This window comes from Doryrhamphus excisus, chromosome 1 (assembly GCF_030265055.1).
Source record: "Doryrhamphus excisus isolate RoL2022-K1 chromosome 1, RoL_Dexc_1.0, whole genome shotgun sequence".
Classification (NCBI taxonomy): domain Eukaryota; kingdom Metazoa; phylum Chordata; class Actinopteri; order Syngnathiformes; family Syngnathidae; genus Doryrhamphus; species Doryrhamphus excisus.
Window position 1 is genome coordinate 26,105,014 of NC_080466.1, and position 14,696 is coordinate 26,119,709.

The 14,696-nt window shown below is 47.8% G+C and overlaps 1 protein-coding gene across 2 annotated transcripts in view; it reads right to left on the minus strand.

The window, feature by feature from the left end:
• Positions 1-279: 279 nt before the first annotated feature.
• Positions 280-14,696, minus strand: part of col12a1b (collagen, type XII, alpha 1b) — a 51,853-nt gene continuing 37,436 nt past the window's right edge. For both annotated transcript variants that reach the window (XM_058065485.1, XM_058065484.1), the window contains 28 exons: positions 14,577-14,696; positions 14,362-14,508; positions 14,161-14,277; positions 12,695-12,847; positions 12,541-12,615; positions 11,902-12,041; positions 10,783-10,906; positions 10,572-10,715; positions 10,253-10,417; positions 10,138-10,176; positions 9,924-10,062; positions 9,604-9,746; positions 8,569-8,678; positions 6,438-6,596; positions 5,996-6,073; positions 5,459-5,545; positions 5,132-5,185; positions 4,528-4,623; positions 4,180-4,233; positions 3,691-3,744; positions 3,564-3,617; positions 3,355-3,426; positions 3,252-3,287; positions 3,104-3,170; positions 2,836-3,021; positions 2,678-2,746; positions 2,358-2,528; positions 280-442 (listed from right to left, as the gene is read on the minus strand). In XM_058065485.1, the coding sequence (XP_057921468.1) occupies positions 321-442; positions 2,358-2,528; positions 2,678-2,746; positions 2,836-3,021; positions 3,104-3,170; positions 3,252-3,287; positions 3,355-3,426; positions 3,564-3,617; positions 3,691-3,744; positions 4,180-4,233; positions 4,528-4,623; positions 5,132-5,185; positions 5,459-5,545; positions 5,996-6,073; positions 6,438-6,596; positions 8,569-8,678; positions 9,604-9,746; positions 9,924-10,062; positions 10,138-10,176; positions 10,253-10,417; positions 10,572-10,715; positions 10,783-10,906; positions 11,902-12,041; positions 12,541-12,615; positions 12,695-12,847; positions 14,161-14,277; positions 14,362-14,508; positions 14,577-14,696 (2,975 nt within the window). In that variant the 3' untranslated portion in view covers positions 280-320. The remainder of the gene's footprint in view (positions 443-2,357; positions 2,529-2,677; positions 2,747-2,835; positions 3,022-3,103; positions 3,171-3,251; positions 3,288-3,354; positions 3,427-3,563; positions 3,618-3,690; positions 3,745-4,179; positions 4,234-4,527; positions 4,624-5,131; positions 5,186-5,458; positions 5,546-5,995; positions 6,074-6,437; positions 6,597-8,568; positions 8,679-9,603; positions 9,747-9,923; positions 10,063-10,137; positions 10,177-10,252; positions 10,418-10,571; positions 10,716-10,782; positions 10,907-11,901; positions 12,042-12,540; positions 12,616-12,694; positions 12,848-14,160; positions 14,278-14,361; positions 14,509-14,576) is intronic.

Here is a 14,696-nt window from a genome sequence, read left to right on the forward strand (position 1 = left end):
CCATTTAAGGCCACCATGAAGGCCGGCGTGTGGGCCAGCTCACACACACACACACACGTACACACACGCGCGTACACACGGGGTAGTTTTCAGTAGTTTTATTGAAAAATGCCTCTTGTGTGAGAAATAAATAAGAACGTGCATTTGGCGACAAAATGCATCCTAACGAGGTGACGGCTGATTACAGGACAGAAATAGAAAAAGCTGCGTTTAATGAACCTGCGCTGATACAAAAGCAAATATGTTACAACCCCCCCCCCCCCCCCCCCCGGTGCCCACTAATCAATATTCACACACGCTTTGAAGAAGAAGACGGCGTCTTATGATGTTAGCCTGTCGGACGCCTTCCTCGCCAGCGACCTCTTCCGGCGCCGCTCCTGGGATGACTGGCCTTCCTCGGGGACCGGGACCGCCCGTGCGTCGGGAGCGGATGGGTAGCGGCCTGCTCGGAGAGAGCACGCCGCCCGCTTCAACAAAGAGGACTTTCTCAGGGGGCGGGTGTTAGTAGGCGGGAGGGGCGGGGCCACTGCAGCTCATTTGCATGTATCCGTGTTAGTCAACAAAGTGTCTTTCACTTTATTGGGCAGCGACTGGCGAGCCGCTCACGGGGATTCTAACCGCTGGCCTTCACACGCCATCGCATGCATGATGAGATTAGATTAGATTAGATATGATTATAAGACTGATGGCAAGCAGCAGGTTGCTAGGCAACAAAGCAAGTAGAGTTTGTTTCCACAGTTAGTATTTCCCGTTGTTGTTGTTGTCGTCCGCATGCTCCTCCTCCTCCTTCTTTGGTCTCCACGATGCAAACGTTAGTATCGATCCTGGTTCTGGTTCTTGGTGTTTGGCGGCAAACTTTGTTAAAGCCTCCTTCAAACGGCTCCACGGCGCACGAGCGAGCGTTTCAGGAAGTCAGTGAAAGCGGCACAGGCGCCAAACAAACGACTACGCGGAACCTGGAAGGACGACACGTGTCAACACAACAAACCGGGACTCGGGTCCTCGCCTTCTCACGCATGCACGCCGACGCATGCACGCCGGCGTCCGCCGCCCGAACATCCATCGTTCTTCATCCATCATTCTTCATCCATGCTGACCTCATTATACCTCATAACCAATACTAGCCTCATTATACCTCATAACCAATACTAGCCTCATTATACCTCATAACCAATACTAGCCTCATTATACCTCATAACGAATACTAACCTCATTATACCTCATAACAAATACTAGCCTCATTATGCCTCATAACAAATACTAGCCTCATTATACCTCATCATGAATACTAGCCTCATTATACCTCATAACGAATAATAGTCTCATTATACCTCATAACGAATACTAGCCTCATTATACCTCATAACGAATACTAGTCTCATTATACCTCATAACGAATACTAGCCTCATTATACCTCATAACGAATACTAGCCTCATTATCCCTCATCATGAATACTAGCCTCATTATCCCTCATCATGAATACTAGCCTCATTATACCTCATAATGAATACTAGCCTCATTATCCCTCATCATGAATACTAGCCTCATTATCCCTCATCATGAATACTAGCCTCATTATACCTCATAACGAATACTAGCCTCATAACGAATACTAGCCTCATTATACCTCATCATGAATACTAGCCTCATTATACCTCATAACGAATACTAGCCTCATAACGAATACTAGCCTCATTATACCTCATCATGAATACTAGCCTCATTATACCTCATAACGAATACTAGCCTCATAACGAATACTAGCCTCATTATACCTCATCATGAATACTAGCCTCATTATACCTCATAACGAATACTAGCCTCATAACGAATACTAGCCTCATTATACCTCATCATGAATACTAGCCTCATTATACCTCATAGTACTCCATTATCAATGCCCATCTCATAATGTTCCGTCATCAATAGTAAGCTCATAATACTTCATCATCAATACCAACTTCATAATACTCCATTGTCGATGCCCACCTCATCATGTTATGGCATCATTAACATCAACCTCATAATACTCCATCATCAATACTAACTTCATAATACTCCATTAACACTAACCTCATAATACTCCATCATTAATACTAACTACATAATACTTTATCATCAATACTAACTTTATAGTACTCCATCATCAATACTAACCTCATCATACTCCATCATCAGCTTTTTCAGTATATTCGTAGTACATGTGTAGTAGTATACAGTACTCGATGTACATCATGCACGCGTGATGAGCGTTAAAAAGCGTTAGCATCATGTGCTGAGCGTGCTAGGCTAACAATCTTTAGGCGCTAGTGATGTACCGGTCGTCCTTGGCGATGCCAACAGGAAGTGACGTACCTACGTATCCTTGGCCGTTGTAAGGAATACCGACACATTGGGAGGAGTCGCAGTAGCCCGCAGGTCCGGGTGGGCCGCGAACGCCGGCATAACCGGGACGACCGGGAGGACCACGTGGTCCTGTGGAGCCTGATGGTCCTGGAGGTCCTGTCCTACTTTCTCCTGGTGGACCTGGTGGGACAAACATGATGGACAGATGGACGCCATATTGTGAGTGACAAACACGACAAAGGAAAAAGCAAGCAATGTGATGAAGATAAGGACAAGGAGCCAACATGGCCGCCCATCGGGGGCGAAGTCAATTGGAGGTTGAAACGTACCAGCGGGCCCCCTGGGGCCTTTCTGTCCCACTCCTCCTAAGCCTCGCTCGCCCTTCTCTCCCGCCGGCCCTGAAGGCAACACGCACAAACCAATGACGACTCAGCATTTTTGGCGTGGCGACACCATGTGATCTTGAAGCTCCAGCAGGACGTCCTACCTGCTTCTCCGGCCTGACCCGGTAAGCCTGGATTTCCAGGGAAGCCATTCCTTCCGGCGGGTCCCACTTCTCCACGCGGTCCGGTTCTGCCAGGGGGTCCGGGCGGGCCGGGGGGGCCCGGGTTGTTGTTGCGGTGAATGCCGGTAGGGATCTGGTTGAGTAGGTTGTTGACGCGGTTCATCTGGGCTGCAGCGGGACACATCGGGTCGGGTGAAGTCGGGTTCGGACCGCCAAGTCAGGTCGGACCGCCAAGATGGAGAAGACTTACCGTTGACGAGCTGCTCGCAAACCTGCCTGGCGATGGAGCGCATCATATTCTGAGGAGCAAAGTCACCCTGTGGAGCACAAAATCCAGAAGGTGAAGGTCCAATCTAGCGCTAATGGCCGTCATCGGTACCACTTCCTGTTCTACCCACTCGCTCTCCCTTGTCTCCCTTCGGACCCACGGAACCCTGAAAGCACAAACACAAAGACTCAGTCCAGCGGAACTCTCAACCAGACCTGCAAGCCAACACTCACAGCAGGTCCAGGAGCTCCGGTGTTTCCTGGTTTCCCTTCTGGCCCTGGCGCTCCTGGAGATCCCGGGGGTCCCTGCAAGGAAAGTCCAATGAGAGCAAAAAGCAGGACCAGTTCTAGCAATTGTGGTTCTGTTTAGAGTATGGTGGTCCTGATGACAGAACTCTTACTCTGCCATGGTTTGCTGACTAAGACAAGTTGGAGAGTCTTACCATGGGCCCAGCAGGTCCTCTGGGTCCTACAAGTCCGTCCTTTCCTTGGGGGCCCTGAAGACCAGAAGAGGACAAGTCAGCTGATCATGTTCACTCCTTAATACGTCGGCCAGTAAAGGCAACATACCCTCACTCCGGCTGGGCCGATGGGTCCAATAGGCCCGCGAGGTCCTGGTGAGCCCTGCAGTCACACACACACACACACACGCACACACACACACAGTAAATCTTCCTCCACGAGAAAGTAATTTTTTATTGAGGTTCCGGTCGTTAGGCGCTGCATTCATTGGAAGGAAATATATTCCACATCCTTTTATTGGCCTTTAGGAGGCGTGGCCTGGCAGCCATGACAAAATGATATACAGTATACAAGCCCCACCCACACAAGCCACACCTTGCTGGAGGTCAAAGGTTAGCAATGAAAGGTTAGCAAACACGGCCCAGTCTGCATACTGGTTCTTGTCAGTCCCGGCCAGTCCAGACCGTCCTGCCACATGATTATATATTTGATGTATGATAGGTTCCGCCCAGGGTGGTCTCCACCTTCAACCTTCCAGAACCCTCGCTAGCTGAAACCGCATCTGGAGCAAAAAAGCCAAATTCACCAGAACCTTACCTTTTGTCCAGGTAGGCCCGAGTCACCGGGTTCTCCTTTGGGTCCAGGACGGCCCTGAAGGAAAAACCACAGAGAGATGTCTCACTGTGTACAATCTTTCCCATGTCGTTTAGGAAACATGTTGATTAGCACGCTTTCAGCTAACAGGAAGACATCACTGACATGAGTCTAAACGCTTCCAAAATAAAAGACAAAGAATGTTTGATTTATTAGCTGGAATCGTCCATGACGTAAAGGAAGGCTTTTTACCACTCAGCTCATAATCCCTGCTCATCCTGGATTTACTGTATCTCTTTCTCCCTCTGTGTGTGTGTGTGTGTGTGTGTGTGTGTGTGTGTGCGTACTCACAGCCTCTCCTGGTATTGAGCGTCCACTGGGTCCTTGTGGGCCGGGCAGGCCCATGGGTCCAGGTGCTCCGATGTCTCCATGCGGTCCCGCTGGTCCCTGTGAAAGAAGTGAAAGTTCAAATGTATCATAGTCACTTCATTGCACTACTGTACATATTACTGTTATTATATCTTGTCACATTCATATATATATATATACACATTTATACCCCTGTATATATCCACACTGTATCATAGTCATAGCCTGTTATAGTTTGTACACATATCTGTCCATTTACAGCTCCATTCTATTTCTTCATTTATTTACTAATAATGTATTTATAAATTTGCACTTCTGGTTGGATGCGAACTGCATTTTGCAATAAAAATAAAGTTGAATCTAATCTAATCTAATCATCAGCACTAACAAACAAAAAACAACAAATAGTACACACAAATAAATGACAACAATCTTTATCATCATTATTACCACTAATATTAATAATAACTTAGGCCTGCTTTGCATCACCGACAAGCTTCCCATTATTCATTCATTCTATACATATAGTTCTATACATACATTTATGTCATAGTTGATCTAAAGTTGTGTGTATTAAGGAACTTACCGGAGAACCGAGCTCTCCTCTTTCACCGCGTGGTCCTTTGCTTCCAGGTGCACCCTGAGCAGGAAGAGGAAGGTGCTGATGTCAGCATGATGTCTGGTCATGTGACAATATGACAGGGAAGAAGCACTACAAAGAAAGCATGATGCTGCTTGTGCGGTTGCCATGACAACCTGGCCGTCTTTTATGTTTATTTGCTGTGCATCTTCCAGCATATAATCTTGACATAAAATGTCCGCCACAATGGCGTCCACCTGCTGGTGGTGTGTGTGTGTGTGTCGTCATGGCGACCGCTTTCAGCAGCGATGAGGTGCGTGTGCTGCTTCTTACCACCGGTCCCTGCGGTCCCGGAGGGCCGTTGCTGGTCGTGGTGCACGTGCACGCGTTGGGCAGCGACGGACACTTGGTCTCGTCTCTCTGATGGACAAAGGACAAGAGGAGACGTGGGAAAGTGTGGTGAGGAGGAAGAGGAGGAAGAAGACCCGAGGGGAGCCAGGAGGCGTCAGGCTGACAAAGTCCAGACTGTCAAAGCTACAAATGTTCCTCTCAGCGCACAAAGCTACGGATGATCTACACGCTGTAGCTCTACGTCGCATGACTAATGAGTAAAAGGTGTGCGTGTGCGCGTCACATGGAGTGTTTATTTGTCTGACTTTGTGACACAGGCGGTGCTGATTGGCCTTGGAGAGCAGCTGCGCTCGTCAGGAAGCTTTTTAACGAGACACGTTGCTGCGCTTTGGAGGCCGTGAACTTTGCGCGCACGCACTTTGAGCCAAAGCAGGTGTAACGCGCACGGCGTCCCAGGTGAAACAAGAAAGACAAGTACTTGGACGTGTTTGTTGCGCAACGGTCGCCGTGGTTACTGACCAGGGATGGAAGGTCGCAGCATCGGTCCCTGCTGGTCCACGCCAACGTGCACACAATATCGAACATCTGCAGCTGGAACTGCAGAGACGGGAAAAAGAAAAAGATGCACGTCTCTGACACATCCTTCATCACCGACAAAGAAGGAAATCCAAACTTTACGACTTTCATTTGCACGACAAAAGACTTTATCTGCAGTTGTGGAAAAACTCTCTCAGCGCCACACTCCATCTTTCCTTTTAATATCTGACGAGTGGCTGAGAGAAAATCTTCTCCTTCTGTTCCAGCTTCACACACATTGAGATAGTCCAAAGTTCTAGAAGGCTTCTGTCACTAAGCACAGTAAAAGGATCCGCTACAATACAATACAAGCAGGGGCTGCAATTCATAATAAGAGATGAATAATAAAACATTTTGCTTGGCGGTCAAAAGTTTGGACACTTACACTTGCTGACTCTCCTCGGGAGCCGATGGACTTAGACATTTTTCCCAGGACTTGGTAGCCGTCTTTGGACGTGCTTCCCGCAGCTTTGATGGGCTTCTCGGCCACGGTTTGGCAGTCCACGTTGAGTTTGACGTCCGTGGAGGAAACCAGGATGTGCAGCTTGAGAGGAAGAAGAGATACAAACATTAGATTTTTTTATTTTTAATTTTGGAATCATCACTGTTCCAACTGAGTGGACCACTGCCTCCCTTCAAAAATAAAGCATTTATTTTTTACTCTTGCATTAGCAATATTAGTATTTATGTCTGTACAGAATAAGTCATCATTTTAACGCTATAATAATAATAATACATTTTATTTGTATAGCGCTTTTCAAGATACTCAAAGACACTTTACAGAAAAATGAAGTTGAATAAAGCAAGTAAACAGAATAGAAGACACACCAAAATACAGCATTCATTGGTTAATACACAATTAAAACATGAGTAAAAGCGGGGCGGGGCACAGCAAAGCATGCTGGGAAATGCTTAATCTGCCCATTCCACAGCTGCGTGTTCTTGTGTTACTGTAAAAACTGCAGATTTTGCCCGGCCATTGATAGAAGTATCAAGAGGTGGTTGATCAATAATAACTTTATTGAAACAAACAACTACACCAACAGCCATAGTCCGATATCTGCATATAGGAAAAGTGACATCTCAAGCAGGAATGATCAGACTCCTCCACTTCGATGTAAAAACATGTCCAGGCGGGTGGGGGGTAATGTCCAGTTTGACCCACAACGTCAAGTGGGCTTTGAGTTTTGGCCCCCAGTTTGACACTCCTGGTTTAACCAGTCCAAAGCCCCCCAAATCCCTGCCGCTCCATCATCACCATCATCACCATCATCATCAGGCTCACTGAAGCCACAGGGGACACGGCTCCATCGTCCGTGTCATGATGTTATGATGTCACAAAGCTACGTCACTCGGCACTAAGTTGGAAGCCGTGCCGAGTACACAAAGACGTGTATAAAGAATTCCCACAGACACTACATTGCTTTCCAGAAAGAAACGGACCATGTGTTGAGCGAGAAGAAGAGCGGTGCCAAGCTCTTCAGTCCACCTGGCAACATACAGATGCAGGCTGCAGCTTTATGACCCAGCCTGACTTCTGACCCGCGTGTGGAGGGAAGGGGGTGGTGGGCGGGGGGGGTCATGCATGCGTGTGAAGCCAGCACATCTGACGCAAACATGTGCAGGACTTGGTCCAAGACATCCATGAAGAAGTGCATGTGAAGAAGCCAGGGTTAGACTTTGACGCTCGTGGACGCCTTGTGACTCCATCTGGAGTCTACAAGCGCTCATTTCCACGTCTACTCTGACATTTTCATTCCTCGGCCGCCTCAGCAACAAGAAGGAAAGATTCCGATAAAAGACGACAACCAAGATGGATCGCGTCTGAGGGGGCGTGTCCTGAGAGGGGCGGCGGGTCATCATCAGAGCGTCCATCTAAATCACTGACATCCTCCATTGTTATTACAAATTGTTAAAACTCCAGGAGCCCCCCGCCCCCACCCCCTCCATTGGCAGCCCTGCAGCATGCAGCAGCACGCTGGGAGGCTCAACCACAAGAATTCCCAAATGTGCTACCAGAAGCGAGCGAGCGAATATGAGGCAGGCGTGTGTGGGGGAGAGGCTCCCCCCTTCCTCCCTGCTGGTGCTGCTGGGCTCCTATGATGTCATTGTTTTACTGCAATAGCACTGACCCAATATTTTCCAGGCGAGGCCGCCAGCAGGGACCGCGGGGCCTACGAGTCGACCCTAATTGTGCGGGAAAAGCAGCGGGCTGGAATGTTTGAGGATTGTTGACCATCAGAGGGAATATTTGACTCCATCAGGAACCATCTCTCTGCAGTGCGGACATGTTTGCTAACAAAGAAGTTTCCAACCGGCAGCCACCATCGATTCCATTCATGGAATGTCAGGCATCATTACATAATCCCAGCGTAAGGTTCTGCTGAGACCATCAAGAAACTTCTGTTAGCTTTGGGAGTCAGCGGGGGATGTGTCGTGTTATGGACTTGCTCCTAGCCCATCTTTTCCAAATCCCAGTGACTTCTGGGTGGGATGGTGTTCATTACGGTGCTCACCTTGTGAAAGCTTCCATGGAAGATCTGCTTGACCTGAGGTTCATCGAAGGTGACCCGCTGGATCTCCCCGCGTTCGTCCTTGTTGTAAAAGGACACGGTCTGTCTGGCGGCTGAGGACACCGGGAAAAAAATACTGAGTTCCGGAGTCACAACAAGCTCCTTGAAGCATTGATTGGCCAATCAGAGAGCTGCATCACAATCAGTAAATCTAATAAACATGTTCCTTTTCATTCAAAGCTCACATGGAATAAAACAGCTACATTGGATTTATTCTGGTGGCCCACTAGAACCTCAAATAGACTCCAATGGTGTCATGTTCAAGGTTAATGGAGCTAAGAAAACATTTCTGTCTTTAGAGCAGAGTTGGCCAAAATCCTCCCCTAAAGATGAAATGAAGCATCAAGAAGAGGATGAGGCCCACTTTGAAGAGAGAAACAGTGGAAGGAGATATTACGCTAAGAATAATAATCCTAATTATTGTCATATATTTCACATATCTTAACCGACACGGTGGTTTTAACGCATTTAATAAAATTACCATCATTATATCCAAGTGGCCCCCGCGTTCTTTAATCTTTCTACATGTGTGCAAAATGTTTGGATACCTCTGGTTTCGAGGAACTGGTCCAAGCTGTCAGCCAAGAACCAAAACCACTGACTTCCCAAAACCGGGCCTTATAGCTTTCAGGAAACTTGTCCTAAGAGGTTTCCCAGGGAGCCCAAAGTGGCCCCACTTTTCCCACCGAGGGCCGCATACGCTCAGCTCCATAAATATTGGGACATCAACGCAATGCTTTTGCACTTCCAAAACCGATCAGTGACCAATTGATCAGAGCACCACTACTTATAAATAATTATGTATTTCATTAATAACCAATTCTTGTGTTTTTACAATCTAATCTAATAAAAAACAGTTGGCCCCAGGCCACACCTTGGACACCCCTGCTTTAACGGTTGTAATGTTGTGGTGGAGTCATGTTTATATTTATGTATATTTATATTTATGGCAAAACATATATATATATTTATATTTACAGTCAATGGTGACTCCGGTCTCTGGTTTGTGATCCGAACTGGACACCTGCCAGATGTCAAAGGCCTCAGTCGGTGAGTCGGGTAGGAGGCGGAACATGAGAATGATGGTGTAGACATGAGGAAGGCCTTCAGGGTGCACGTCTCTGTCACCAGAAGACATGTTGCATGATTACAAAGACGCTTTTCTGCCCATGCAAAGGCAACATTCCACGCGTGTTGACTCGGGACCACCATCAAGTTCTGGTCGGTCGTACTTCTCTCAGCATCATGAACTCAGTCACTTAAAGCAGAATCATGGTAACAAACAGGAAGTCACTCACGTGCTGGGCATTGCCAGGAAAGCGTTTTTGTGGAGTCTGTAGGATGTGAAGCTGTTGAAGGATCCAGGCTCCATGGAGACGCCTCTCACCTGAGCGTAGGTTTTCTCTGTCAGGTTAAAAGTCTCCAGCATCCTGAAACCTGTCCCATAACAAGTCATGATAGTTTGTCTCCTTCAGCAGGAGGACACGCATCATTGGGGTCTGGTCTACTCACCAGGAGACACAAAGCCGTTGACGAAGATCAGCGGGCACGCTGCACGACAACAAAACAACATGAAAGGACGTCCTCCTTCCACTTCCTGTCCACTCTCACCCTGACGAACACTTACTGGATGTGGCCGTTTCACAAATGAAGGTGATCAGGTTCTCCTTGATGGTGTCAAAAGCATCAAAGTCATCCACAACAAAGACGTGTCTTTCGCTGGGCTTGCTGCTGATCTCCTGCAGCTCCACAAAGTCTACGTCAGCCACGCCGATGGCAAAGACGCTGTAACCTGGGAGACGAGGTGAAAAGAAAACACTCTCATGTCCTTCAGCGGACAACAGAGGACTACAATGATGAAGACACGTGAAGACTTCCAATCTTCAAATGTTTTACTGCTGTATGAGGCCCAGGGAGTTTGAACACAACTTTAGCAAAGTGCTTACCTGCGTGTTGCAGCTTGGCAGCGCTCTTCTTCACTTCATCCTGAGAACGTCCATCTGTGATGACCACCACCACCTTGGGGACGTTCCTCCTCATGCCGTTCTCCAAAGAGAAGGCCTTTTCATACGTGTGCTTCAGAGCCACTCCTGAAAAGCAAAGCGTATTTATGGATGTGTGTGTGAGTGTGTGTGGGTGAGTATGTGAGAGACTGACCCGTTTTGGTGTTTCCTCCTCTGTAGCGGATGTGATGAGGCGCCAACATGGCGACACCTTTGTCTTGGTACGCGTTCAACTTGAACTCTGTCTTTGCGTCGTCGCTGTACTGCACGAACGACACCTGGATGCAAAGTGACATCATCGTCTTAAAAAAAAAAAAAAAACTAGTGCAAAAAAACAGTAGGATGACCAAAACATTACACACAGCAAGCACAGCAAATCTTCTTCTTAAAGCAGGGTTATCCAAAGTGTGGCTCGGGTGCCATTTGCTGCCTGCAGCTTGTTTTTTGTGGACAAAACCGCCCCCTGTTTTTATGCCACAGCCTGTTATACATCATATAAAAACTTATTTCCCTGCTATTCAACCTATGTATACCATTTATACAGTACAAAATGGTCCTATTATGATGGCAGTGAGTAAATGTACTCCCTTAAAGTATTTCCATAAAGATACACTAATCGCTGTGGCACACTTGTATCGGTTTTGTCAGATGCGTATATTATGTCATATTTTATGGATTGTACATTGGTTAGCATTGGTGCATTAGCTAATACAACAACTGTGAAGGTCAGACTTTTGACTGACAGCTCACAGGAACCAATAGATCTGTTTTGACTGTCTGCTGTGACACAAGAGCCGATGGACTTGCAAGAGTACCAACAAGTACCAGCCCCTCTTCTGACATGTGTAGTTCAGTCCAGTTGCATGGAGGAAAGGAGAGCATGGACTGTGCGTCAATACCACATCCACTTTGTGCCTTTAAAGTTTTTTTTTCTGTCTTATTTGACCAAAAACCGTAACAAAACTCTTGGAAAAACAAGATAGAGACTCAGGAAGCGATGGAGTGAGTGAAGGCTTTGATCAAGAGTCTCAATTTGCACACATCTGGAACGCCTCATTCGAACTTTGGAAATACTTTAGTGAAATACTCAGTGTGGTATCACGTCATAATTGACATGGCATTACATATGGACTCCAGCTATGGCCAAGCCGTACAGTATATGATGTCTTAGTACATATACAGGGCTTGGTTTTACCCCGTATAAAAAATGACAAAAGCAGAAGATTCTTCTACTACCTGTTGGTCTTCATTGTGGACCGGCGGTGACACAAACCTGCATCCCAGCGGGGCCGATGACGTCAAAGGCTCCGATCATGCTGGAGACGAAATTCACAACTTTGGTGAAGCTCTCCTCGCCGATACTCCACGAGCCGTCGATGAGGAACACCAAGTCTGCCTTGGCACCTTTGCACACTGTGGCAGGAGAACAAACCGTGAGGAGCTTTATGGGCCACCGGTACCAGACCAGTCCACCATCAATGTGTTCACAAAGAAAGCAAGGGACTGTGTTTCTGTCACAGTTAGTGCTCCATTGGGTCATGCATGGCATGGACTTCTTTTTACAACAGCGCCGTTTTTAGGGGCCTGTTCCCTTCGTGAACCAGCGCCACATGTGGCAGCCATTAATGTGCTGGCACGGGCTCGGCCTAGAAGGACCTGGCACTCGGAGCCAAGTCACGGCCAAAAGGCTTCTTGTGGAATTTTCAATCTCGGCCGAGCCTGAATGAAAAGACCTGATCCATTCAGACCAAATGTTCACTTCCTGACGGCGCTCATCAAGTCACATGATTCAAATGCCTTCGTAGATCAGCCGTCAGTCACGTGAAGGCAACACGGCCATCCTCAACTAAACAAAACCTCTTCATAACTCAAACACATGGAGAACATGTGAATGACAATAGGTGACGCCTACCTGCCCATGATGGGGGTATGGTGGGCGGGGGGCTTGGGGTAGGCGGGAGCGTAGGTGCGGGCGTTGGCTTGACCACTGCAACAAACACGGAGGCTGTCAGCAGCATGTTTGGATGAGCTCATGTTGTGGATGGGTGCTGGACACAAACACTCACAGGTTCTCTCTCTGGCGCTGACGCCGGGTCCTTCCAGGTTGGGCGTCTGGACAAAGACGGTGGCGGTGTAGAGGGCGTCGGGAGAAAGTCCATCAAAACAGTACTGGGGAAGGCCGGCTGGGATGGTGATCTCGTGTTGACCTCGACTGGACGCTGTGAGCGAAGCAGAAGGTGATAAAGGAATGGACACTTTGAAAGTTATTGTCAACGTGTTGTTGTTGGCTGGTTTGTTTAACCGCTTATGCCCAAAGTACCCCATGGGGGCTTTGCTGTTTAACTAATAAATGATAATATAAAAATGCAATAAATTCCAGTGCGTCATTTCTCTACTTAAAGCTTTCTAACTTTGCTCTGGTTTGTTTGATTAGAAACAGGATTCAGAGTCTTAATTCCAATTGAATTTTTAAGAGCCAAAATTCCATATTCACAGCATCAATACAGCGTTTCCCATAATTTCCATTATATATGTTGGCCCACAACAGATTCATTTGGACCGCCACAAATATATTTTCCGCCACCTGTTCGTATAACGTGACTGTTCTGCCAGAGAATAAGATGGTCAGCGGGGAGGGATCAATGTTGCCAATTTTGCTAATTTGTCCTATAGTTAGCGAGTAAGTACTAAGATACTTTTTCAAAAAAAACAAAAACAAAAACAAATCTAGTGAAAAGACTTTTGGCAATTCAACATGAAACCTGCAGCGGGCGCCTCTATAAAGCACAATAGAAAGTACGGACAGAATAAGACTTCATTTGTCACTCATGCTTGGCAGAGGCGTCATGGCCTCCTCCCCCACAAATAGATTGCAATCCTGTGGGGAAAGACATGAAAGTCTCACTTGACTGTGATAGCAACACTTGCAGATGTCATTTCCAGGCAACATGGCCAGAGAGGTTGAAACTAAGTGTGCCGTGGAGGTTTGAAAGGACACATGAAGGTCACATGATGAGGTGATGTCATCACACTTCTGAACACGAGAGGTTGATTTCAGCCGGATATCCGACCCCCTGCTCGCGGCTTCAGCTGCCATCTGCGTCTCACGCGAGCAGAGCCGTGTTTGTTCTGGCAACACGTCACAGTGCTCCGGCCCCGCTAATCACTACCATATAGATATTTACATGCTGGCCCCCCCCAGCCGCTTCCTCCTGCTCTTTAACCGCTGACCCGTCTCCGTGTGACAATCCCAACCAGATGGCAATCAAAGAGCCAACAGTCATTGAAGAGGATGTCCTCTTTGCAAACAGACGCAATTAAAAGACGGTGGTCAACACCTGCAGCGTGGAATAATCACACGGAACATAAACGGCCTGAATGTGGGCGCCCCAAACCAATGCATCGGCGGCATCCTAATGATCTCATCTGGAGACGTGCCTCCAAACATCTGCTGCCCGTATCCTCACAGGCTTTCCAGAACGGAGCCACACGTGTAGAACCACTAATAAGTGATGAAGAAAGCCGCACTCACGGTCTACTGGGTTCAGTCGGAGGCGGTACGATGTGGCCGCTCGGTGAGGCGTCCACTTGACGCAGAACTTATCGTGAGCGATGTTGTATGTCTCAATGTTGGTCACGTTGAGGAACACTGAGGGAAGACAAGACCTTCAGCTGAAGCACACTGACCTGCTTCTGACTTTGACGAGTGGAACTAAGAAAAATCACAACATACACGTTGTTCCGCGCCCATCGAGTGGCACACTCGAGCCGCCGCTGTACTGTGCCAGGACTTTGACGTCATAGGTGGTGCCGGGCTTCAGGTTGTGCAGAGAGTAGGAGGTCACATCACCCACAAAGACGTCGATGGACTGGTCAACGCCTGCCAGAGAAAGTAGGTGGAGTCAAGCCAGGAAGGAGAAGAAGATCAAGGGTGTGGAAGCAGCTAACCGTGTGGCGAGTAGATGAGTCTGTATCCTTCCACAGGAGCCGACACGGGGTCCCAGGCCACTCGGAAGTGTGTGTACCACTCATCTGACACGCGCAGGTTCCTTGGACTCAGCCGGCCCA